We start from the raw sequence: 25779 nt of genomic DNA on the forward strand, positions 1-25779 counted from the left end.
GTTATGGGTATTGTATTTATGAATATCTAGTCATATAGAAACATTTTACTTCAGATGTTTATGTGACAGGAAAGTAATCCTTCCAAAAACAGTTGCATGGTATCCAAAATTAAAAATAGAATGGAAGCAATGATCAAGGAGGATTTCTTCTTAAAGATTGGTCTTCAACATGGAAAAAATGACAGTTCCCCAGTTATACGTAGTATCTATGACAGACTGTAAAACCAAAAAGGAAGCCCTTTTAGTTTATTATCTTTCTGTCTTAACCTAAACTTTGTTAATATTTTAAATACTTCGAGTTTGAAAACACACAATTTTGTGGAGATGACAGCTTTCTAGATCCTTTCTCAATGTATTTTATTTAAAAACTTACGTAAGATGCACTTTAATAAGATTTGTACATTCCATAATCATGAAAAGGTTAAATATTTGAAAAAAGATTGCTTGGAGAGTTGTTAGTTTTCTGAGGGTTCTTAATGACAGTATAATGAAATGTATAATAAATCTAAAGGGATGAAAAATATTTCATAAAAGGCTTTCTAGGAAGGTTTTCCAGAATTTATTTCACTGTGACTCACATTTTTTATTGTTTTTCTTAAAGAATATAATTTGGTTTTCTCTAAAGACTGACTCATCTGCTCTTCAGAAAGAACATAGATAGGAATGTTGTATCTAATTCTGAAATGGATATTTGAGAAATCTTATAAAAAAAAAAGCATGGCTAGATTAGGGAACTGATTAAAATACTGTCATTCCCACTTTCTCTTTTGTGTAGTACAGATTTGGTGAGCTGAATATTCTGATGAAGAGGTGATAAATAAGGATATTTTAAGTAAAAGCTATTATTTAAATAATGATCATGCTTTATCAAAATCTAGTAATACAAAAATTTATGAGCACACTGGTTATCTCACAAGGTAGACAATTTAAAATTGATACAGGTAGTCCCAGTAGCAGGATTCAGACTTCTAAGTATACAAATTGAAACAGTCAAGTGGTATAAAATGGCTAAGAATTGAGGATATGTTAGAAAACTCTTAGCTGTTGAGTTAAGGACACTCTTAAATCAGAATATTTACCTTTGGGGGAATAACATGCCATTATGAATAGACCAGTCAAAAGTGCAGAGTTTTTGTTTTATTAACAGCATTTGCTAAGAACTAGAGCATAGGCTGTTAGAAACTAGGAATTATTTTTACATTTAGTGGAGAGCTATGCTTGCTCTCCACATTTTCTCTTTTCCTGTAGCTCCAGTAGGAAACTGGAACCCAAGCCAGGAATAGTAGCCACCTCCTTCTGTTCCCCAGTGCCTTTTTTAGTTACCAGGTCCCTAGGATGACCAGAAAGGAAGGAGAGTGTTAGACCTAAAAATATTGTGACTTGTCCTCTGTCACACAGCTAATTGTTGTCAAAACCGGAGTTGGAATCAACAAACAATAGAACCCATTTATTTATAGAACAAATTCTTTTACATAGAAACTCAGTATATCCAAAGGATAAAAATAAGATGTTCTATTTGAAGCCAAGGTAGAAAGCATGAAGCCCAGACCATAAGCCTTCTCGTTGCCTCTCTTTTCCCTTTCTCACCAGGCACCTAAAGAAACCTAAGCCTTCACAGTACAGTTTTACTATGCACAACATACCATAGAGTTTTAAAAGTTATCTATGTTTCTGTAATGGTAATTACTTCATTGAGTATTTCTCTTATAAACCATTCTCTTTGTCTTAAATCTTCACTTGAGCTCCTTTTTCATCTCAAGATAACATCTAGCTAAGTGTAGTGAGCATCTCATTTCATGCTTTGAATCCTCCAATCCAAAATGAAAGCCGTCTTAAGAAGCTGGAGAGAGGATTTGAGAAGGACAAGGAGTCTTCCTTTTAGTGAGGGAGATACCCTGTTTCTGTTTTATCTGCCTTGCAACCTTTTGCCTGTGCTAAGTGAATTTGATAAAAGGTATATGCATGGAAGTAGAAGAATATTTTCACAACTCTCTCAAAGCTGCTAAATGCTTGCCTGGAATAACATATCTTAAGCACATGGCCCTGCTTACTCACTGCTTGGGAAACACACCACAGTACTTACTTACATTCCCCAACCTTATACATTTGTTTCTTAAGCTTAGAGATGATCATGACATTGCTGTGCAGTTTTCTGCTGCTTACTTTTAAGTTGAAATCTCATTTTTGTTTCAGATTCTCCTTCTTCTGTGGTTAACAAACAGCTCGGATCCATGTCACTTGACGAGCAACAGGGTGCGTGCAACAGGAGATGCGCTATACCCATCCATCCATAGATCTATTGCAATGCATAAACCAAGCTCTCTCTCACTTTTTCACAGCCTTGCATTTTGATTATGGTCTAATAGTCAGTATTTTGTGGGCTCAATTACCTTAGGTGGTATTATGCACAGAGGGCCTCCTTGGCCTATGCAAATTATTTCCTGGATAAGCTAATTTCTACCTTTGGTCCTTTATGCCAACTTTGAAATCTCTTCCTAAAACAGTATTGTAATGGATATAAAATTGATCCCTTTTTTAAAATTCTAGCTATCATAAAATTATGTAGAACTGTGGAAGGGAGGTTAGCATATTACCTAGTGTCTAATTTAGAAAAAGATATTTGAACATAATAATGTTCTGTATTATTGCATTGCTATGATAATGATACTTGGTTTTACATCTCACTTATCTGATAGTTAAACTCCTGATAGCTTTAACTTTAAGGAATACAATTGTGAATGCAGAGATAAGCTCCAAAGCCAGCAATCAGAAGGGAAAATAGCTTTCACTTCCACTTGCACTTTTGAAGCAGGGGAGGTATAGAATCCACCTTGAAGCCTTGAGTGGAGGCTGATGAAGTAGATACTACAAATATTTTTCAAAAAATTAAAAAAGAAAAAATTAGCACTAAAGCCGTAAGCTTTAGTTGGCTAAAAGTTTACATATGTAGGATGACTCATTTGTCAACAGGATTGGGGAAATGAAATATTGCTGAAGTACCTATTTAGTGTGAAATAGATCTAATTTTAACTGTCTTCTTAGAGAATTATTTACAAACTAATTTTGAAACAAATTAGAAAACTCCTGTACATCTGATCTTATTATTCTTTATAGACCTGAGATGACAGATATTTGCTAATAGGTTTTTCTGTTCTTGAGAATGAATGAATGAATTAGTGAATGAATTTGAGAACTAAGAACTTATATGTGCTTTATTATTATACATTTATTGTAGAGGTATTATCAGTAAAGAATAATTAAGGTGTAAAACACAATTATAGCATTATATTATAATATATTGTACTACTGTTTAAAACTGCTCTCTAATCAAATAATCTTTTTTGGTAAGGCTATATGAATGTAAATACTACCAGAGAGTTTGTAGCCAAATTCATATTTTATTTAATCTTACAGAATAATTTCCATAGAATTGTATTGAATATTTAAGTTGGTAATTAATTTATATATGTTATGGCATATGACAGAAAGAGATGAGGATAAAGGATAACTCCCAGATTTTTGCCATCAGTGCCTGGGTAAATGATGGTGCCATTTACTAGGGTAAACTAGTTTGGAGGCAGAAATCAAAAGGTTCTTTATTTTTTTGGCCATGTAAAGTATGATATGCCTTTTAGTCACATGAGTAGAGATGTTATATAAAAGGTCAGATTTGAGTTGGTTTGGCAGAAGCTGCGTGATGATAGACCATCATCAGTGTAACTTTGCAATAAGTTCTCTGAGCAGAAATGTTCTAATGACAGTATATCCAAATGAATTAAATCCTGAGCTTTTACATGCCTTTTATTGATCATCAGGATGACATCTTTTAAAGTACTGGGGACTTCTGCATTATAGGCTTATATTACCTAAAAGATAACCTCTACTATAAAAGTTAATAGAAACTTCCTACTATTGTCTTTCTCACCTAGACTAATGCAGTAACCTCTTAACTGGTCTCCTCACGTGCACTCAGGCTATATTTCTTCTCTACCAACAGCCAGAGTGAACTTTTAAAAATGTAAATCTAATCATGTCATTCATCTACCTAAAGCTTTTAAACTTTGTCTGCTTGCCCTTAAGGCAGTCTAAATCCATACCTTGGCTTGCACAGCCCTACATGACCTGGCCCCTTCCCTCACTCACTAAGCTCTTACCAGTTAGGCCTTCTTTCAATTTTTCTAATGTTCTAAGCTCATTTCCCTCTCAGATCTCTTGTATATGCTCTTCCCTCTACCAAAAATGCTTATCCCTTCAACATCTGCTCATCAAAATTCACTTAGACATTACTTTCCCAAAAGTAATATGACATTCTAATCTGAAGTAGTTCTCCCTTCTTTTTCTCTTTGTGACCTACTATATTCCTTCGTTGCGTTTGTCAGAATTTGTAATCAGACATTTATTTGAGGGATTGTTTGTTTAATGCCTGTCTTTCTCTGTATTCTCTAAATGTTTTCATCCACTATAATATATTCAGTACCTAACACCGTATCTGTTTTCATTAAACAGTATTTGTTGAATGAATGAGTAAATAAATTCTTTAAGCAGTGGGGTGCTATAGAAATTATTCCAGCCTGGGAGAAACATGACCAGATTCATGTGCTAGATAATTTTAGCAGCTTTATAGATGGCTGATTGGAAAGGAGTAAAATCGAATATAGCAAGACCATGTAAGAGGCTATTGCAATAGGCCAGGTGAGAGATGATGAGGGGTCCATTCTAAGGTGATAGCAGTGGGAAATGAGAAAAATAGACAGATTTTTAAAATATTTAAGTGCTAGAATTGATGGGATTTGAGACTAATTAGTTCTTAAAAATGAGAGAATGATATCCAGGTGTCTTGATAGGGTGATCTGGTAATACTATGAACCAAGATAGGGATTTCAGGAGAAACAGCCGTTATAGGGGAAAAAAGATACATGAGATTTTCTTGATATGTTGAGTTTGAAGTACTTTTGGACATCCAAATGGGGAAATATCTTAGAAAGTTGAATGGGTATATGATATGATTCTGGAAGTAACCAGAGAAGTCTGAGGTGGAGATGAAAATTAGAAATCGTCAATTTACAGATAACAGTTGAAACCACGAGAGTGGGTAAAATTGTCTAGGAAAGGAGGATAAAGTGAAAAGAGGAAAGTCTGTACTACAAGAAGCAAGCAGAGAAAAGGATCTGGCCAAGGAGACAGAAAAGGAATGATCAGAGAAATAGGCAGGGCAGAAAGAATGCCATATCCAAAGCCAGAGAAAAGAAAAGTTCAAGGAGGAAATGGTCAGTAGTGCATTGTGAAGCAATGATGCCAGATATGGAAAGGACAGAGAAAAGGTTTTGAATTTGGCAGTGTGTGGGTTACTGATTGCTTTGGCACTGCAGTTATGTGTGGAGAGATGGAGAGAGAAGCCAGATTGCAGTGGTTTGAGGAGAAAGATTTTTTTTTTTAAAGTGGTGACATTGGTATGTAGATGACTTTCAGTAAACTCAATTAAGAATGAAAAGATAGAGGAAAGGTAATGTCTGGGAGGGGGTTATAATTTCAAAACTGAGCATGTTTATAAAATAAGAAAGAATCTTTGTAGAAAAGGTTAAAGGTATAGGGAATAGTTGGTGTCCCCAGATAGGCTATTATTTCAAGTTTTAATCTTTGTCAAGACCCTGTTCTCGATTTTATCCTGTAGAATGGGAAAAGTAGTACATTTAATAAGTTTTTTCCTGAATATATCTCTAATGATTATTTTAAGCATATTTTAAATTTCTTTTTCATACTTTTAAAGAGATACTAATATATTTTTTAATTGATAATTCAGTTTTATACTTACCTGACAGTATTCATCTTCCAGGTGTCCTTGTGCTTTTACATGTTGCTTAATTTCATTTCCCATGGTAGTTCATAGATTTTCTTTATTTTAAGGGATTACTATGATAAAAATGTTACTAATAAAATTTTTTAAATTGTAATTGACTTGTTTCACTGACAAGATTTGTTTTCTTTCAATAATTACATACACATTATTGAATTGGTTGATTGCAATTAGTGTTTTCCTTATTTATCTTAAATTAAAAAAAAAAACACCACACTTAGTCTAATATATTTAGTCTAACCCTTAAGACCATAAGTGCGGCTGCGGGGTTGCCTCAATAGTTTTTATTTTCTTTTATCAAAATACTTTGTAAAGAAATAATGATAGGGAAATAAGTATACAGCATGCCCATTGTTTTTATCCTGTTATGAAATACTTTGTACCATTTTCCAAATTTAGGGCTGTGTGCACACACATTGACAACCCTTCTGTGCTGATTAGAAACTGTTGGAATAAGCACAGTTATATCTGTCATGCATTTTGTTTAGTTTGAACAATGTATTTTAATGAGTAGTTTTGATTTTCCTTTTATTTATATCTCTTATAACTACTATACTTTAAGGGGAAAAGTCCTCTTCTGGCGTATATTTCTCTTGCCTCTTACCAAAACTACAAATTTTTCCTGTTAAAAATATTTAGGCCAGAAATTCCCCCTTCTTTTATTAACAATAATGACAATAACAAAAGAAACCTATAATCTTAACATTTAATTTTTGAGAGGGTATAAGGAAATAATTTTGCCTGAGTTTTAAATTTTGGCCATGACTGTAGCAAGTTGCTTTATATTCATCACAGTGATAATCATTAAGTGGAAGTTGGTAATGCCATTAGTTTTGGAAACTTAACACCTATAGGCAGTTGTTCATCTTCAGACACTCATTTTCTATTCTAGATTTAAAGAAATAAAAATGCTTATTTATAGGCATTAGAAACATAAATGTTAATTATCCATTATTATTTTATATAAGCTGACTACTTTTAACATTAATAAAATGTGTACTTACAGAAAGAGACTTGTGGATGATCAGAAACCAGTGAAGCAGATTTTACTAATTCTTCTAGGGTAGGTTGGGAATGGAAAAACTGAACCTGTCTTGCATTAAGTATTATTCCCTTAAGAGTATATACTGTCACCAAGTTGAAATTTTATTTTAGTAATATCATCTTGACAATGTTACATCAAGCAGTATTTTAAATTGACATTAAGTGTACTTTGACAACTCTAATTTTTATTAAATAAATATCTAATGATGGAAAATTGCTGTAGTAGTGAGAAACATAAGTTCAGTATTTATCAAACTGGAATATATCTGTATATGCTATATTTTAAATTCTAGAAAAAAAATTAGTGTAATCAGACTTCATTTAGATTTTTTTTTTTTTATATTCCTTAGAACTAGTTATCACTTAGTTGCTTAAAATGAAGTGGCTAGTCCCCTTTTCCCCAACTACTAGTCTGGATTCTTACAATTAGTGATACAGTTCATCTTTTGAAAGTTAAACATTATTTAATTTCTATTGCATATGCTCACTTGTTCCACTCTCCTGCTAACCAAATCAGTATGTATATTTCTAGTTAAATTGTTTTCTAACTCAGAATTGTCTATGATAAAAATAACTGACATTTATTGTTTTTAGTATTTAACTGGCACTGTGTTAAGAATTTTATATGTATTATCTCATCTGTTGTAATTTAATGAGGTGAATACTAATATGATCCTCATTTTACTAATGAAGAAACCAAGACTCCAAGAAATATGTAGAGACAAGTAGTTTAATTCAACTCATATTAAGTGCCTATTACCTTGTGGCAAATACTGGGCTTGGCACCAGGTTGCATGAATGAATAAAGCTAATGCTCCCTGTGCTTGGAGCATAGAGTTGATTAATAATAATAATAATAATAATAATAAAATAATAGAGTTGATTAACCATAATAATAACAACATAGAACTTTATAGTGCATTTTCTTTGTACCAAACATTACTTTGAGCAATTTTTATATGTTCATTTACTTAATTCTCACCACAGCCTTATACAGCAGGTACTGTTATTATCCCCATTTTCAGATGAGGAAACCACCGTAAAGAGAGGTTAAGAAATTTGTCTAAGGTCACACACTGTGTGTCTGTGTAAGAAATGTGGTTCAAATCCAAGCAGCCTGGTTCCAGTACCTGTGATTATAGCCGCTATCCTTTGCCTCATCTAACAGTAAAGACATGTGATAAAAAAAATAAATACAAGTGTCATAAGTGTTATAAAAGAGGAAATAAGGTTCAGTGGGGAACATATGAGTGACTCTTCATCTCTTCTGGTAGGGAGCCAAATGAGGCATTCCTGAGGATGAGACGTTTTAGCTGCACTCTGAAAGATGAGTGTGAGTAGGTTAGGTCAAGGAGAGGAAGGAAGCGGGATCACGAATAGCACGTGCAGAGGCTCTGAGAGACTCACATTAGAGTGACTAGAAGAATCCCATTATGGCTGCTATGTGCTACGGCTTCAAGAGTTCGGTAGAGTCCAGATTGAGAAGGACCTTTTGGACTTTTTTAAGGGAACATTAGGAAGCTAATGAAGGATTTAAAATAGGGAACATGGGCTGATCTGGTTTGTTCCTGAATAGAGTATGAAGACTTGATTACAGACAATCATTTAGGAGGTTCTTCTGGTAATAAGGATTTTGACCTGATGATAGAAATAAGGTAGAGATATGAAGAGATTCAGTAAATATTTAGAATGTAGAGTATACAGGACTTGATGAATGAGGCAAAGGATTGAGGAGGAGCCCAGAGTACAAATTGCAGAAACAACTCCAGAATTTCTGTATGGGGTTGGTTTAGCAATGGAAATCTGGTTGGAGGGAGCAGGGTCAGGATGTGTCTTAAATCTGTTTTTATACAGTAAACACAATGTTTTGTTTTTTCTTTAATTAATATATTAATTTATTTAATGGCTATGTTGGGTCTTGGTTGCTGTGCTGGGGCTTTCTCTAGTTGCGGTGAGTGGGGGCTACTCTTCACTGCGGTGCACGGGCTTCTCATTGCAGTGGCTTCTCTTGTTGCGGAGCATGGGCTTAGGCACGTGGGCTTCAGTAGTTGTGGCTTGTGGGTCAGTGGTTGTGGTGCACGGGCTTAGTTGCTCCAAGGCATGTGGGATCTTCCTGGACCAGGAATCTAACCTATGTCCCCTACATTGGCAGGTGAATTCTTAACCACTGCACCACCAGGGAAGTCCGTAAACACACTGTTTTGACTTAGATTGTACATTTATTTGAGATGCTTTGGAGAGTTAATAATAGAGATTAATTAGCAGGTGACATTTCTAGTGCTGCAGGGGTAACTCCCAAGTTTTGATTGAGTACAGTTAAGCAAGTGGATACTTCCTGAAATAGGTGACCCAGGAAAAGGAAGAGTATATGGGAGAGTATGTGTAGAAGGAGGTGGAGATCACAAGCTTAGTTTGAATATGTTAAATTTGAGTTATCTTTGTGAGGAATCCAGGTAGGAAAGTCTGTTGGTCAGTTGATTGTATGGTTATGGAATTTAGCAAAGATGGCAGAACTAGAGAAGTAAATTGGAGAATTTTCTGCACGTAGATGATAATTGAAGCCATGAAAGTAGATGAAATCATCTAGGATGAAAGTAAAAAATGAAACGTATAAAACATTTCAAAAAAAAATCAGGAAAAAGTTCAGAATTAAATATTTTGCTACAGGAGAGCTGATAAAGGAGAAGTAACAACCACATTGAGAGATAACAGGCAGAGTAGAACAGTGTGATATCATAAGATCAAGAGGAGAGAAATTTTCAAATACAAGAGAGTTGTCTATTTGCTGCTGAGAGGTCAAATGTAAATGGGTTCTAAAAATTCTCCACTAGATTAATCAACACAGAGGTGATCAGTTTCGTTAGTGAAAGCAGTTTCTTGGGATTAATAGAGGCTAGATTAGAGTAAGAGAAGAAGAAATGGAAATGAGAAGTAAGATAAGTACTTCAAAACAATAAGCAAGGAGGACAGCAGATGGAGGGGAAAGTGGTTAAAGAGAGTGTTCTCCTAAGCTGTCTACCTCATTTGTTCATTTTCATCTGAAAGTCACATTTTATCATGTTAAGTAATCTATTCAGTCAGAGTATGACAGACAGGCTTGATTTTTTAATAGAGAATATGTCATAAAAAGAGAAATATTGGATGAGAATTTTGGCAGGGTTTATGTGCCACATGAGGTACACATTTTTACTTATTTTCTTTCTGTCTGTTCTCCCTCAAAACTGAAAGTGAAATAGGAATAGAAGACGTCTATGAACAGAGGGGTATAAGACTAACAGTTCTGAAGTATATGGGAAGAAAGCCTAGAGAGCATAGATAAAGTGACTACTGCATTTCAATCCATAAGTTTTAGATATCAGAGGGAAAATGGAACTAGGCACAGTCTGATTCTGTATATATCTCAACCCCATGTTTAAGTTCACATTTCTACATTATGTTATGGAAAAAGGTATTGGATTAAAATTATTGTCATTGATATACAGGTTGAGTCTTGATTGTCAGGAAGAAAATTTGACTAGGATATTATTTCCAGAAGATTATGTAGGAGAGATTTCCTAGTAAATATCAGCATTAAAGTTGCAGTTTGTTTTTGGTTTTTATAAAAAAAATCTGTATAAAGTCAAATTTCACTAGTGAGAACACTCACTTTTAGAATAAAAGCCTTGCCTCACAGTCATCTATGTGGTGGATAATAGGAGTTCCCTGTTTAGAATCTACTCCTAGAAACAGTTTCTCCACTTTGAATCAGAATATGCTTTCTTTTACAAATGATTGGAAACGTTGGATATCCAATAGTATGGTGTATGCAGAAAAGTTATAGACCTGTAAAATAGGAAATTTTGCATTGGCCTAGAAATTATATTTGAGAAATTTGCCTTTTCTTTCATGTATGCCAAGCAGGTTGGGGTGCAAAATTTTGGGCGATAGCTGAGCTTTATCATTGATGTGTCAGTGTTTTTTCAGAGGATTTCATCATGTATTTTGTTTCCTTTTAGATTGATTTTTATTTTAAATATTTGGCATGATAGAAGGAAAAATATTGACAAGTTCATTGTGTAATAGAAAAATTTCTGAAGCGAAGAATATATTATTTCTGCATGATCCACAGGTTATCTAAGCTACTATAGGTGATTAATGGGTGATTTGATTGCATACTTAGAATGGTGACCCAGCAGCAGAGAAAATGTTGGGCATAGTGGTTCTAAACAAATTATTGTGGCCAAATTCTACTTATCATCATTTTGATTATTTTGTTTAAATTTATGCATAGGATAGGTCTCAGGGATATCCTAACTAAAAGACCAAACATCCATCTCAATATTTAGGTGATATGCAAACCTAGTTACCAAGAGAGCATATTTTGTACTACTTTGAACATGCTTTTTTAGAAAAACAAATGATTATTAATTTCACAGTTGAAATGCACAGATTGAATGGTTTGAAAACATGTATTAACAACAAAAAAGTTTATTTGTGGTTCTTATTGTGAAAGGCTTGGAAGATACCTAATTAAAGTTCAAAGATGTTGCTTTCAAATGACGCATATCTTCCAGCCCGTTGTGAGATTTTTTTCTGAGCGGATGCAATAATCTGAAAGGGCTCTTTTGGGAAGGGAGCTTTTAAAATTGCTTTCAGAATCTCATGTTATTGACTATTGACTTCTAATTCCGAAAAATGAAGTATTTTACAGTATATTGTCTTGATTTTTATGTGGTTATGACTGTGCTTCTGAAGCATGCATTTTAATGGGTGGTAGTTTGCCTGAATAGAGACCAGTCTAAGCTACTAACATCATCACTTGTTTTTAATAATTAAACTACAAAGCAATATATATGGCCATCTTAGCAGTGTTGAACAAGTTAAAAGGGATTTTTTCCCCCCACTATACTGTTCTTGTGCTGAGTGCACCACAGTTAATTTTATTCTCCTGTAATGTTTTTAGAGGGAGAAGAAATAGTTCAGTCTCTAAGTGTCCTGGAAAAGATGCAGTGTAGTTTTCCAGTACTCTGATGCCAAAGTGACAGTTTGGGATACCAGAACTTTCATCAAAGTTGCTGATATGAATTATATATCATTTCTGAGAAATAACAGCACCAACAATTGATATTTCTTAATTAGAATATTTATTTAAGGAATCTTATTTTCTACTTAGTATTCAATATAGAAAGAAACTTCGGTAACTAGAGAGAAAGGATCCAGCTCATTATCATCAGTTTCATCATCTATAAAATGGAGAAAAAAATATGTGCTGTAAAGATTTAACAAAGGATACATATATATCCTGGGAGGTAGTGATGTTCAATGAACTTTAGTTACTGTTATGATGGTGCGTTTTACATAAAGTTATTGAGTTTGGTGAAGTTCTAAACCCTAAGGCTCTTAAATTAAAATCTCTACTTAAGTAAAATATTTCAGTAATATTAATACATTTCTGTGCATTATATAAGTAAGGCTTTGAATAATACAGTTTTTAGAATGTGTTTGCTGATCCAGCTTTTAACACACAGAGCAAGTTACGGAAAATTAAAATGGTTACAAATATTTTTTCAAGTAAAGTAATAATAAAATTAATTTTTTAGTTCTTTAAAGTAGATTTTTATAGACCTTTTTAGCTTAAAATATGCACTTTATCAGAAACAATTTGTTAATTTTACTAGTAAGCAAATGATCTACATTTCTGAGAAAATTCAGTTTGATAGGTTGTATGTGATCAAGAAGAGGAGTATTAAACTAGGAAGAGTAGAATGGAACAAGGCTAGGAAATGAATTTTTAAACCTTGGATGCATACTTCCGTTAAATGCCTCAGTTGAAGAAACCAGGGTCCGCACTGTATAGTGTTTCTTCCAGAGACATTATTTATGTGCAGTCTACAAGGAGATAAAACTTAAATGAATAAATTCTGCCAACTATAGTCATTTTATAAATTGGTTACTATTGTGTTTTACATGGTTTTTACAATATACAGATTATATTCCAGAGAGATAAAATAATAACTTGGCATCATAGATAACCTAGGAAGAAGGTTTTGATTAACATTGATCATCTCAGGAAGCTTCTTGCTTTTGGAGGTTGGGGGTGCTCTTGGAGGCTGGTAGATATTTTCTACGCCATTTTGACCTCTTAACAGCTAGCTCTTTGTTTACTGTATTCTTTTAGGCATAGCATGCAGTTGTCTATAGCTGCCTCTAATTTTACTCAAAAAGGAAGTTTTGATAGAGCATTTAAATGACTTTTTAAAAAAACTTTCTTTGGAGTGTAGTTGATTTACAGCGTTGTGTTAGTTTCAGGTGTTAAATGGCTTCTTAAAACTTAAGCTCCCATAATCAAGGTAGATCTAAGAAATTCACTCCTACCGTTCTCTCTCACCTGCTTTTTTTTTTTTTCCTATTCCTTCTTTACTTTAAAAAAAAGGTAATAGCAAAGCACTTTATAAAATGTTATGAGAGATAATGAAAGAAGTAGCCCCAGCTCTGTCTCTTAGTTTCCTTGATCATTGTCTTTCAGCTGTCTTCACCAATTCTAGATCCCTAAGAATGACCATGGTTTTGGCAGCAGTGGGACAGAAATTTCAGCAACATAACTAAAGAATAAGGGAAAACAGTATGTGGACAAATGACTAACAGCAAAATTTTCAAAGATTGTCCAGGGTAGGACAGATGTTTTAAAAATCCCATTCAGGAATTCCCTGGGGGTCCAGTGGTTAGCACTCTGGCTTTCCTTGCTAAGGGCTTAGGTTCAATCCCTGGTCTGGAAACTAAGATCCCACAATCTGCATGGTGTTGCCCCAACCCCCTCCCCCCTCAAAAACAGTTTCATTCTTGATAATTATGTAAGTTAAAGATATATTAACTTGGTTCTTTTATCAGAATGCCATTTGGTAAACTACCTCCTCTAAAAGCATTGAATGTAATATCAAATTTTTGAAAGTTGTAATGGATTGTTAATTTTTTTTTCCAGCAGCTGTTTATATCAAGGACATAGTCATAACAAAAGTAGTACAGAAACAAAGTGAATTTACCATTTAGTAGGCCAGCTTTATAATTGATTCATGCTTTTATTTTCAGATAGCAATTAATGTTATAGGAGAGGACTTCTCATGAGTTAAAAGTGAAGATTTAAGAATTGATACTCCTGAATTTTATCAGCTTGGCTTCTCATCTCTTGGAGAGAATCCGTTTTCTTTTCTGCTACAGCTCTGTATTTTTAAGTCTTGTTAATTGTCCTCTCACAGGATAAAAGCTAGAGCAGAGTTTCTGTCAGATTCTCTTTTAGTAAGTGCTCCAGCGTCTTCAAGAGGAATGCAAAAAGATATGTCCTCCATTGCAATATAAAGTGGACCTAATAACCAAAATATCCTAAGTAATTTTGATTTCATTAAGTTGTTATTGCTTTTGTTGATACTGTTTTCAAGACAGAAAGCTTATCTTTACTATCATATCAAGTCCTTGAACTTGTATTGAGAAAACAGTTATGTCACAGAAGAGTCTTCTTTCTGCAAGTGACTGACAGAAATGTTATGTTTGATTATATAGCAGTTTTTATTCCCTATACATTTTAATGTTCCCCCAAGCTGTTATTCATCATAAAAAGAAAAAATTTTAAAGCCCTGTTCGAACTTGTCTTTGAATATCCATGTGCTCCTTTTTGGGGGGAGGGAAGAGGTGACTTTAAAGTTGTTTGTATCAATTTCTGTAGAGTTTCTTGATTTTACCATTTTATAAAGATTTTATGTGTTGAGATGGATGTATATTGTAAATATCACCTATAGACTCTTAAGATGGAATTGCCTTTCCATAGTTTAGAAAACAAATTTCTTACAAGGTTAGTCAGGAGGAGAGGATGGAATATACCAAAACATATGATCTTATAATACAGAGTTTTAGAAAATAACAAAGCACAATAAATTTTCTTCTCCCCCTCCTTCCCAGTAAAGTACAGGCTGTAATCCTTCCCTAGATTATAAGTCTGTGAGTTTGAAAGAACAGAAGAAATTTGATAGCATTTAATTACAGCAAAGTTTTTACTAAACAACTTCTTTTGGAGCCCTTGCATCTTACTTCTCAGTGTTTCTGAAGGAGCCAATGATAGTTATTCTTGATGCTCTAGCAACTGCAGAAAAAATCTTGAGCATTCCATTAAAGTACCAGTTTATAAAGTATGTCATTGCATGTTAATAGTCTTTGATTCCCTAACAACTAAATATGGTTCTCAAATGTGTGTGATTTTCATCTGAATCAAAGGGAGTCATGTACACAAAGCTAGACAATGATGCAACACCACTTTGAAGTATATAGAGTGTTTCTATAACACGTTTTGAACTTTAAGTGAGAACCATAACAGATGTGAGAAAGAGTTATGACAAGGACAGTCTAATTTAAGCTTTATAAATTTTAGGAAATGTCATCTTTTTATTGGTTTCAGAGACTTTTTTCAAATGTTTTAAACACAATTTTCAGATAACAATAATGAAAAGCTGAGCCCCAAACCAGGGACAGGTGAACCAGTTTTAAGTTTGCACTACAGCACAGAAGGAACAACTACAAGCACAATAAAACTGAACTTTACAGATGAATGGTAAGTTAATATTTTTGTAAAGATGTTATTAGCCATTTTGTAGGATTGTATTAGATATTATTTTTAGCACTTCATCATCTTTGTTTTGCAATAGTACGCTGGTTCTCAAACTTTAGTATGCTTCAGAATCACTTGGAGAGCTTGTTAAAATACAAGATTACTAGACCCCACTCTCAGAGTTTGAGGTGGAGTCAGAGAATTTGCATTTCTAAAAACTTCCCAGGTGATACTGATATTACTAGTCCTGGGATATTGCTTTTGATAGAAAATGCAAAAGATAAAAATAATCACCAATAGACCATTAGCGCCAAAATTAATAAACCTAACATTTTGGAGATTTTTGCAGTCTTGGTCCTGTGTAAAAGGTGTGTGTATGTGTATATATATGTATATATTTTTCTTTGAGTTTTAAAACATGATTTTAATCATACTGAATATATTCAGTTCTCCCCAGCATTTATTTGAGTTAACTTTATAATAAATATTCCCATTATACAGCTGGTAAAATACTTAGTTTTCATAAGTATTTTACCAGCTGTATAATAGATTCCATCAAGTGGATGTACCATAGTTTTACTTAACCATTTCCCTTTAATTAGGCAGTGAATTTATTTATTTTTACCAAATAAGAATGTAATGAATATCTTTATTTACAAGCTTTTTTCTACCTTTAAGATTATTGATTTGGGATTTTTTTCCAGAGATAAACTATATCTCGATTGAAAGATATTACAAAATTATTTTCAAAAGGATAATCTGTCATTATATTTCTCCCAGCAGCGTATGAAAGTGCATGTTTTGCTGTCTCCAGGCCAGTGTTCAATATCGAAAATTCATTTACTTGTAAATTATATATTTGATTTTTAAATAATTTCTATTTTTACTTAACTTATTGCTAGTGAGTTTGAACTTTAATGGTTGTATAGATTCTTTTTAATGACATTTCTGATTATATTTATTGCTCATCAATCTAGTTAAATCTTACATTTAAAAAAAAATCTAGTTATGTGAGCTTCTTAAATTCTTTGCCACTGTCTCATTGCCTTTTGTGTGAGAGAGACAGCATCCAGAATTTTGTATTTAAATTTATTACTATTATATAAATTAATATATAGATAATACAGTCTTTCTTAATATATAATTAATTATATATTAATATAATTATATGTGATTAATATGTGGTGATTATGTTAATCATTTAATTACCAATATATTAATTATCCTATATAATTAATATATTATTATATTAACATATTTAATTATATAGTATTATATATTATGTTAGTATAATATATAATATGTGTGTATAAATAATATATAATATAGTTATATATTGTTTATTAATATATAAATTAATTATATGTTGATACATGATAATAATTATTTATTCCAATTCACTGGTTTCCATTTGTCTTTCTGTGTGTTTTTTAATAATAAAATCTTTGATTAAATAGGATTTTCACATTATTATTGAATACCTTCTACATTCCAAGACTGTTCTGGACACTGGGAATACATCAGTGAAAAAAACAGACAAGAAAATCCTGCCCTATTTGAGCTTACATTCTAGATTTGGGGGGCAGAAGATAAACATAATAAATAAGTGAATTATATAGTATGTTAGATGGTATTAAGTGCTATGGAAGAAAATAGAACAGGTAAAGATGTTGGGAGACCTATGGAAAGGGTAGGCATCATTGAGAAGATGACATTTGGACAATTTGAAGGGTAAGAAGGAGTGAGCTATGCGTATATCTGGGGGAAGAGCATTCTAGACAGAGAGAAAGTCAGTAAAATGGCTCTGAAGTAGGAGCAGTCTTAGTATGTTCAAGGATCTTTAAAAAAAAAACCAATGTAGCTGGAGTGGTGAGACCAAAGGAAAGAGTAGTAGCAGATAAGGTCAGCCGGGTCTTTAAAAGGATAAAGGATATCTCTGGTTGCTGTGTAGAGAACAGGTCTTGGGTAGAAGCTGGGAGACCAGTTAAATAGCTTTGGCAGTAAGCACGGTGAGAAGTAGTGGTATCTTGGATCAGGATGGGAAACAGTGGAGGCAGTAAGAAGAGATTGGATTCTAGATATATCTTTGAAGGCACAGTCAATAGAACTTCTTTATGAATGCTAGTGTTTGACCTCAACTTTTAAAAATCATATCTATGGCCCTTTTCTTAGTACATAATTTAAGATCACAGAAGATTGTCATACTTATTCTTAAGTCTTTTCTCTCCTCATATTTCTGTACAGAAGGGACTGATATCTTATAAAGAATCTCATCTGAGCATTTTTTAACCAAACATCTTTAGTCCCTATCTTCTTTTGAGTGCTACTGTTCCTTCTCTAAAAACTGACCATGATTATATTCTTATTCACAAGTTTCTTATTTCTTTATCAAAAAAGTAATTAGCTTTTTTCTGATTATGAAAGTATTCTGTATTCATTGTTAAAAATTTCGTCTGTGCCAGTATGGTGTCTTGCTTTTATTTTAGTTTCTTTGATGACAGATAAGGCGATAGAGCACACTGACCAAGACTTTGAACTCTAAATTCAACCTGATTAGCTGTTGAACCTCTCTAAATATCAGTTTTCTCATCTGAGAAAGGGTATATTTAGTAGAACCTACTTCATAGTTTGTTTGGAGGATATAATGAGAACATGAAGAAAAAGTACATAGCGCTTAGCACGTTGACTGGCACATGATAGGCTTTAAATAATTGTTAGCTACAATTGTCATCTTTTATAAATTGCTTTCAAGTCCTTTGCCCAGTTTTTTACTGTGGTGTTTATCTTTTTCTTATTGATTTATAAGAGCTATATATTATAGAATATCATTTGTCTTTTATTTGTTGCAGATATTTTCCCCAGTTTCTTGTTTGTCTTTCAGTTTACTTACAGTAGTTTCGCTTTATGGTTTCAGCCTGTGAGCTAATGCTCCTTGTCCTTCCCAGGATTAGGGGAAAAGTTCCTTCTTGTTTTCCTCTTATAGTTCTGTGATTTTATATCAAAAATATATGTTTAATCCTTTTACAATTTATTTTACCATAAACTTTGATGTATAGCTTATAGCTCAGTTTTTCCACATGGCTTTTCCTTTGTCCCAGTACCATTTATTGAACAATCTAGTTGTTTATCTGTGATTTAAAATGACACATTAACACATGCTAAATGTATTTACTTGATTACTTTGTCTTTTCCACTAATGGCTCTGTATTCCTACATCAATGCCATAATGTTTTAATTATCATAACTCTTCTACATTGAGCATTTTAAGCCTGTATTGTAGCTTTCTCAATGGGAAAAAAAAAGATTTATGTATCACATTGGCTTTTCTTTACCAAAATTGCTATACATTTCTTTCTGGTTAAAAAGAAATACATGTTCATTGCAAAACAATCAGAATGTAGAGAAAATTTGAAAAAAAAAATCACAATAATCCTACTGAGATACTTAACATTGGTAAATATCCTTTCTGACATTTTTCTCTGCATATATACTTATGTAGATATAGATTCTTCTTTAAAATATATTATGTATGGATGCCCTTTTAGAAAAGTCAAATTGACTTCTGCAATTAGATTAAAAAAGTTTTTATAAAATTTTGATGAAAGTTCCATGATAATTTGCATTGTTTATTGAGTCACTGCTGTTTGTCTGTAATTAACGTTTAAGTTACTGTAACTGTTCAGTTTTTTTTTCTTGTTCACATCTATACTAAATTTAAGAAATTGTTGAATTTCTGTGAATTTAATTTTAATCTTAGTCAGATTGTTATACATTTTCCTCTATTTTCTTTCCCACTCAATCCCCTTCTTACACATGTCATGATTTATCACAAAATGTTCATTGAAAATTATTTATTTAAATTGATCTGGTATTCTGCTCTAGCTAAAAATTCTAAGAGAATTATGGCCATCATCAGGTAGGTATTAAAACTAAAACAGAAAACATTATTCTGTCCTACAAAACCATGGTGCGCAATCACTTGCCATATTTGAACAGCAGTCTAGAACTGGCAGTGATCCACAGAGGGCAGTTCAAAGACCAAAGACTTTTTAAGTATTAATTTAAAAGTAGCCTAGAACAACAAAATCTGAAAGGGCATATATCAAAATCTGTAAAATTAAGAATTTGAATGTGGTGAACCATCTGTAGTGAGGACAAGAAGAGAGATTGTGTAATTAAGTTAAAATTCAATAGAGAGGTTTGTAAAAATATATACCAGATTGTAGAAGCATCAAAACAGTGAAGAAGCAGTCCTTTTATATTTTTAAATCTTTTTAAATATTATAAATGATTAGAATAATCACCTAGATTTTTTAAAGTGATGTTTTGCAAGTGCTATTAAAATAATAAATCTTGTGTTCTATTTGTAGTCTTAGTTTTTTTGATCAATGTCTTTAGTTGTAAAATATAAAAATTATCCTAAAAGTTCAAGTTTATTAACTTCTTGGTGGAATCACCTATCTTGTCTTGATAATAGGAGCAGTACTGCCTCAAGTTCTAGAGGAAATGGGAGCCACTGTAAATCTGAGGATCAGGAGGAATCCTTGGTCCCACAAAGTTCCATACAACCTCCAGAAGGAGAGAGTGAAGCAAGTATGGTGTTATTTTGTTTTTGTCATGATAAAACCCAGTGTTGGATATTTACCTTTTTTTTCCTGATACCTCAGTACTACAGTTTTGTTTCTTATTTTGCTGCGATAGTCCAGTTACTGCTATTGGTAAACAAATAGCAAATGCAAAAGATAGGGACCTTAGGCATTTAAGATGGGGCGTCACAGTGAAGCACAGTTCCCCTCTGTGGACACAGTGACCAGGGTAGATGGTCATCATACTGACGATATGTTAGATGTAAATGTTGGTTTGAATTATCTTTACCATTTTTATACCTAGCAGTGAAATCCAGAGTATCTGTCTTGATTTTTTTCAAAAAATATAGTTGGTTTGTGGAAGGAAAAAAGGAATAAAATCTAAACAGGTTATGAGTAAATCCTGTATCATACAAGAAGCACCATTTAAAGAATGTTTTTAGAACCCTTTCCTAGAATATTTTTATGTGATTATCATATGAAATTTAAGGGTTAGTACAGCTTAGAGCACAGTAGATTTTCAGTACATACTTGATAAATGAAGGAATAAATGAATTGTTTTTCATTAGTGAATGCATACCTCAGTATAACAGCTAACAAGAAGTAAATACGTGTAAGGCAACTGTCTGGTAAGCAGAAGTCCAGCTAGGAACAAAAAAAGACTGATCCTTCATGGTCTTGGAATTAAATCCAGAAATAAGTATTTTCAGTGGCCAAACAGAATTTATGATGGGGCAAACTTTACTGTTTGTTCATGATAGTTCAAATTAGACCAAATGTATGACAAAGGGGCAGAAAAATACTCAGTTTTAAGCTTAGATTCTCTGAAATTTAGGTGGGGGAAGAGCAAGATTGAGGAATGTTGTGAGGAATAAACTAAAGCGGATATTCTTCACATAGAGTTCATGAAGGTCCATGCATAGGCTTTGGGAAGAGACAGTGGGCAGAATTGCACATCTGTTCCTGATAGTGTTTTACAGTTTTGTTGGTACATACATAATATTTGCATTACCCAGGGGGGTTTATCTGAGTGTCAAAAGGTTCTATGACCCAAAAAGGGTTAAGAACTACTTATGTATAGGAAAGCTGGAATATTAAGTTGGTGTTTATTTTTCTGAAAAAAAATTAGAATTTAACGATAAATTTGTTTAATTCCCAGAAGCTCCTGAAGAATCATCAGAGGATGTGATGACACTTCAGGAAGGTACATCTGCAGAAAGCACAGCTCAAAACCGTACAGATATAGGTGAGTTGTCTTTTTAGGTAATTCCTTTATATGGGAAAATAAGAAGCCTTAATCTGTGTTAGTCTCTCCAGAGTTAGAAACCATTTCCAAATAGATTATGTTCTTCAAATAGGGGAATTAGACTTTATATTAGAAAATGTCTGTGTGAGCTCTGAAGTTAGATTAAGTAATTAGTGTTGCCGACATGACCAGTTGTTACTACTTTATTTTCTGACAGCACAATCAGATAAGTTTACTTCTGAGCCATTGGATTCCGGCTCAGGAGAAAGGAGTGACTTCAATCTTGATAGCCCTTGTGGGGTTCCAGAAGAATCCACTTTGTCTGAAAAAGACAAGGAACCAGGAACTTCAGATCACACTGAAAGTGCTACCGGTCAGACTACCAGCAATCCTGAGCCTCAGTCACAGACAGAAGCTGTTGGGCCTTTGGCTCATGAAGAAACGTTGGCCAGGGACTCCGCTCTCCAGGACACAGATGACAGTGACGATGACCCAGTCCTGATCCCAGGTGCAAGGTATCGAGCAGGACCTGGTGATAGGTTGGTAAATTTTTAATTAACATGGACTATAAAAAAGATAATTCACAAGGCTTTTTTTGAAGTCACATAAAAGAGTCTCTCCATTTTTGACAGTTACTTCCTCTGAGGGTCATTGAATTTTCTAAACTGTAAATAATTTCACATATTACATTCTTTGAGCAAACTGTGTGCTGAGAGGAATAAAAAGTCTCATTGCTCTTTATCTTCAGCACTAAGGCTTGGTTTACAAGATCAAGAGAAAGGAATGTTGACAATGACCAGCAGGTTATTTATGAAGTTAGGATTATACTTATTTCTCAGATTGCCCCGTAGACATCCTGGTCTTTATCAGTTTTGGGGTTTTTTTAATGTTCAGTTTTTCTGCTTTTCTCTTGACCCTAGATTAAGGTAGTGTGATAGAGTTCTCTTTTTGAAAACATTGTTTTTTTCTGACTTCTACTAAACTTAGTAACTTAATTTCAAAAATGAAAAATCACACCAAGCAACACATATTATAACTACAATAAAGAATTAAATTGCTAACATGTTCATATACTTTTTCCATTTTTCATTTTATATGTTCATAAGGATATATTTTATTTTTTAGTAGATAAGGTAAATCTTTTAAAGTAGATTGCATTCCATACTTTTCTAAAAATATTTCTGTAATTAGTGCCATCATATCTCATTGTAAGTTCTGTCCTCTTCCAGAGAATCAAATTTTATCTTTAAAATCCTAGCTTACACAGGTGTGAAGAACCATATCACATATTTTTATGCTTAATGTACTGCTATTTATAAAATATTCTGACATTTCAGTCAAGTGAAAAGATTAATTTATCATTAAAGAATGGCATCATTATGTAATGGTCAAGAGCATAATGACATGAATTCTGATTTTACCATTTGCTAGCTGTTTCCTCATTCAAATCACTTAATGTCTCTTTAAGGTTCAGTTTCCTTATCTATAAAATGGGGTTATGATTGTCTAGAATTGTTGTCAGAATTTAGAAGAAAATCAATCAATCAAAGGACTTGTCTCACATTGAAAGCACTAGGTAAATAATAGGCGTTTTAAACAACCAAGATATTCCGTGTAGCTGCTTAGACTTTAAAAAGCAATTACTATAAGAATGGCTCTAGGGATAAATAGACTAACAGAGGACAAGCAAAATTCCTGAACGTTGTAGCCTGCAGTTCAGTGAAACTGCCTTTTCTTAACTGTGAAAAGATAGATATGTATCTTCCTGTAGTCATTTTTGGTCATTGTGTTTACTTTGCAATGGCCCTGTTTTTAAATGTAGAGGAAGTAATCTTTGCCTATATTTGTATTTAGAGATTAATCAAGCATCTTCTCTTTACCTGCCACACATTAGTCTTCAAATTCTTAGTATATATTTTAGACAAGTAAAACTTAGTTTCTTTCCATACCCAGAAGGAGTCCCTTAGAATATTATTACCACTTCATGTATGCAGATAAGGTTGGCAAGCATAGCACAATTTGAAAATCAAGTTGACGGTTTCTAAAACCCAAGGTGGAGAGCCAGAGTCTATAATTATTTTAAGCTTGTACATTTATGGCTCTCTAATTATATAAGCAAACATATATCCTTGGTTTTTTTCTGTACTTACATAGCTTACAGTGATACTAAGGTATCATTTTGAAAATGAAATGTAAGTATGCACTTCTAGTAAAAATGCACCATGTCACTTACCGGGTCTGCTTGTTTAAATAAGAAATCATATATTTTTGGTAAATATTAGACACTTGCAAAAAGTCATAATTATTTAGCATCTTCTACTCAGGCTAATTATTTAACACTTTTACCTAGCCTGCTTTATAGCTGAGGAAACTGAGGTGCTAAGCAGGGATTTTGTATATTCTGGACCTAAGAAGATTTTCTTTCCCCCCACAGTAGTATAACATGAATGAGAAAGGAGGATTTGTGGGGCGTGTGGGTCCTAGAGGATGCAAAACGTCTTGCAGCATAGAAACTATAGTATCTTTCTGTTGAGCGTTACCATTTTCTTACCATTTTCATAATACTTAGATGATTTGTATGTTTTAGGGACTCTTCTGAGGTTTGGATCTGCCACAAAATTGGTACCTGATAGCTTCACTGACACCAGAAACCCAGGTGCTGAACTAAACCAGCAGTATCTCTTAGAGCAGTGATGATCAGGGACAACAACCTGGAAGTGACCCCACTTCACACATATACTCTTGAATTCATGCTCTCATGGTTAGGTCTGGATTTGAAACCACCTCTGGGTCTAAATTTGCTTCAAACTGCTTTTTTTTAAAAACTAAATATTATTTAATATTCCATATACTCAGTTTAGGTATTTAGCCTTAGTTTGTCCTATATGATTTTGTTTTATTCTATAGGACATAGTAGTAAACTTACTAAAGAGTAACAGAAGAATAATAAAATTCTTCCCTTTGAGAAAGGTAATTTATTGGAGAGGACAAATACACAAGCCATTTATAAGAACATGGAAAACAGTTTAGATAAATATATGAAATTAAATACAGTATTATATATGTGTACTATATAACATATATATATATATATATACTTAACAGCTAACAAATGTGTACACACACACACCCCCCACACACAAAAAAGTTGTACATGCTGAGGTAATGCTAAAGTGATTATAGTGACTTTCACAATAACATCAGTTTTCCTTTGAAATTTGCATTATTCTTTCCTAGCTATTTACCAAAAATTTGTAAATGGTGGAAAATCTTCCTTCTGATTTTTCTCTAAATAATTTTGTTAGTTCCTAGCTTCCTGAGCACCATCTTGACTAAATCTTAAATTACATATATAAAGTGTACTTTTCATTTCTGTACCTTTCTAAGGGCTCTTCATCCTTGAGACAACTACCCATTTATCTTCTAAATTTGAAGGAATGGGTATGTTGACTTTTATTCTAAAGAGAGAAAGTTTAAGAAATTTTGCTTCTTAAGACTATGAAGAGTCATTTACCAGCTTATAAATAGGCATATGATGTTTGAGAATTTCTATTTCCAAAGGGACAAAGAATTCCAAAGCTCTACTGTAAAAATCACACCATTTGTTTCTTAGAATCTAAGAAACATTTCACACTTGGATGAAATGCCCAACTAAAAGGATGCATGTCTTAAAGGTCCCCCCTTGCTGCCATGTGAGAAACCCAGTCAAGATTAGTTTGGTTAGGCTAGAGAGATGGTCCCAAAATTAAAAGTGTTAAAAAGAGTATACACTTATATCTATACTTTAATTTATATGAAGAATTACATAGTGGATCTCATAATTTTTTTGCCACACATTTAATTTTTTAAATGAAACCTAAAAAGTTAATAGCTAAGCCATTTTCAACACATTTAATAAAAATATCAAAACAGTTCTTTGCAATGCAAATTTATGATTTTTTAATAAAGATTTGCATTCTTATAATTTGGTTAAATAAATATGACCCAGGTTTTCATTTTTGAGCTAAGATCAAGCATGAGAAGGAAATGTCTTAGAAAATAAAGGCCTTAACAACTAACATAGATATTTTAAAATGGGATGCTCTTCTCATTAACTATAGCTAGTCTCGGTATAAATATAAGTGGGACTCTCTATAGCAGAAGTCAGCAGACTTTTTCCTAAAAAGCCAGATAGTAAATACTTTAGGCTTTGCTGGCCAAGAGGCAAAGTGGAGGCTATTATGTTGGCACTTACATAACCATTTAAAAAATGTAACCATTTACAAATGTAAAAACTGTTACTCTCCTATGGGCCATTACAAAAACAGGCAGCTGCCCAGATTTGGCCAGGAACACAGAACATTAAATGGAAACTAAATTAAAGAAAGAATTAATCAAACATATTTTCTAATATGATATAAAAAAGCAATAAATAAAAGTAGTATATGTATCTCTTAGTGATTTTATATATTGGATTTAGAAACATAAACTGATGCCC

The 25779-nt window shown here is 33.1% G+C and overlaps 1 protein-coding gene across 7 annotated transcripts in view; it reads left to right on the forward strand.

The window, feature by feature from the left end:
* Nucleotides 1-25779, forward strand: part of DCAF6 (DDB1 and CUL4 associated factor 6) — a 154945-nt gene that overhangs the window by 88631 nt on the left and 40535 nt on the right. For 5 of the 7 annotated variants that reach the window (XM_057726437.1, XM_057726434.1, XM_057726433.1 and 2 more), the window contains 5 exons: nucleotides 2194-2253; nucleotides 15356-15473; nucleotides 19948-20063; nucleotides 21216-21302; nucleotides 21520-21841. In XM_057726437.1, the coding sequence (XP_057582420.1) occupies nucleotides 2194-2253; nucleotides 15356-15473; nucleotides 19948-20063; nucleotides 21216-21302; nucleotides 21520-21841 (703 nt within the window). The remainder of the gene's footprint in view (nucleotides 1-2193; nucleotides 2254-15355; nucleotides 15474-19947; nucleotides 20064-21215; nucleotides 21303-21519; nucleotides 21842-25779) is intronic. The other 2 variants (XM_057726438.1, XM_057726440.1) reach the window with 1 other exon arrangement.

The sequence above is a fragment of the Hippopotamus amphibius genome, chromosome 3 (genome assembly GCF_030028045.1).
Source record: "Hippopotamus amphibius kiboko isolate mHipAmp2 chromosome 3, mHipAmp2.hap2, whole genome shotgun sequence".
NCBI lineage: Eukaryota > Metazoa > Chordata > Mammalia > Artiodactyla > Hippopotamidae > Hippopotamus > Hippopotamus amphibius.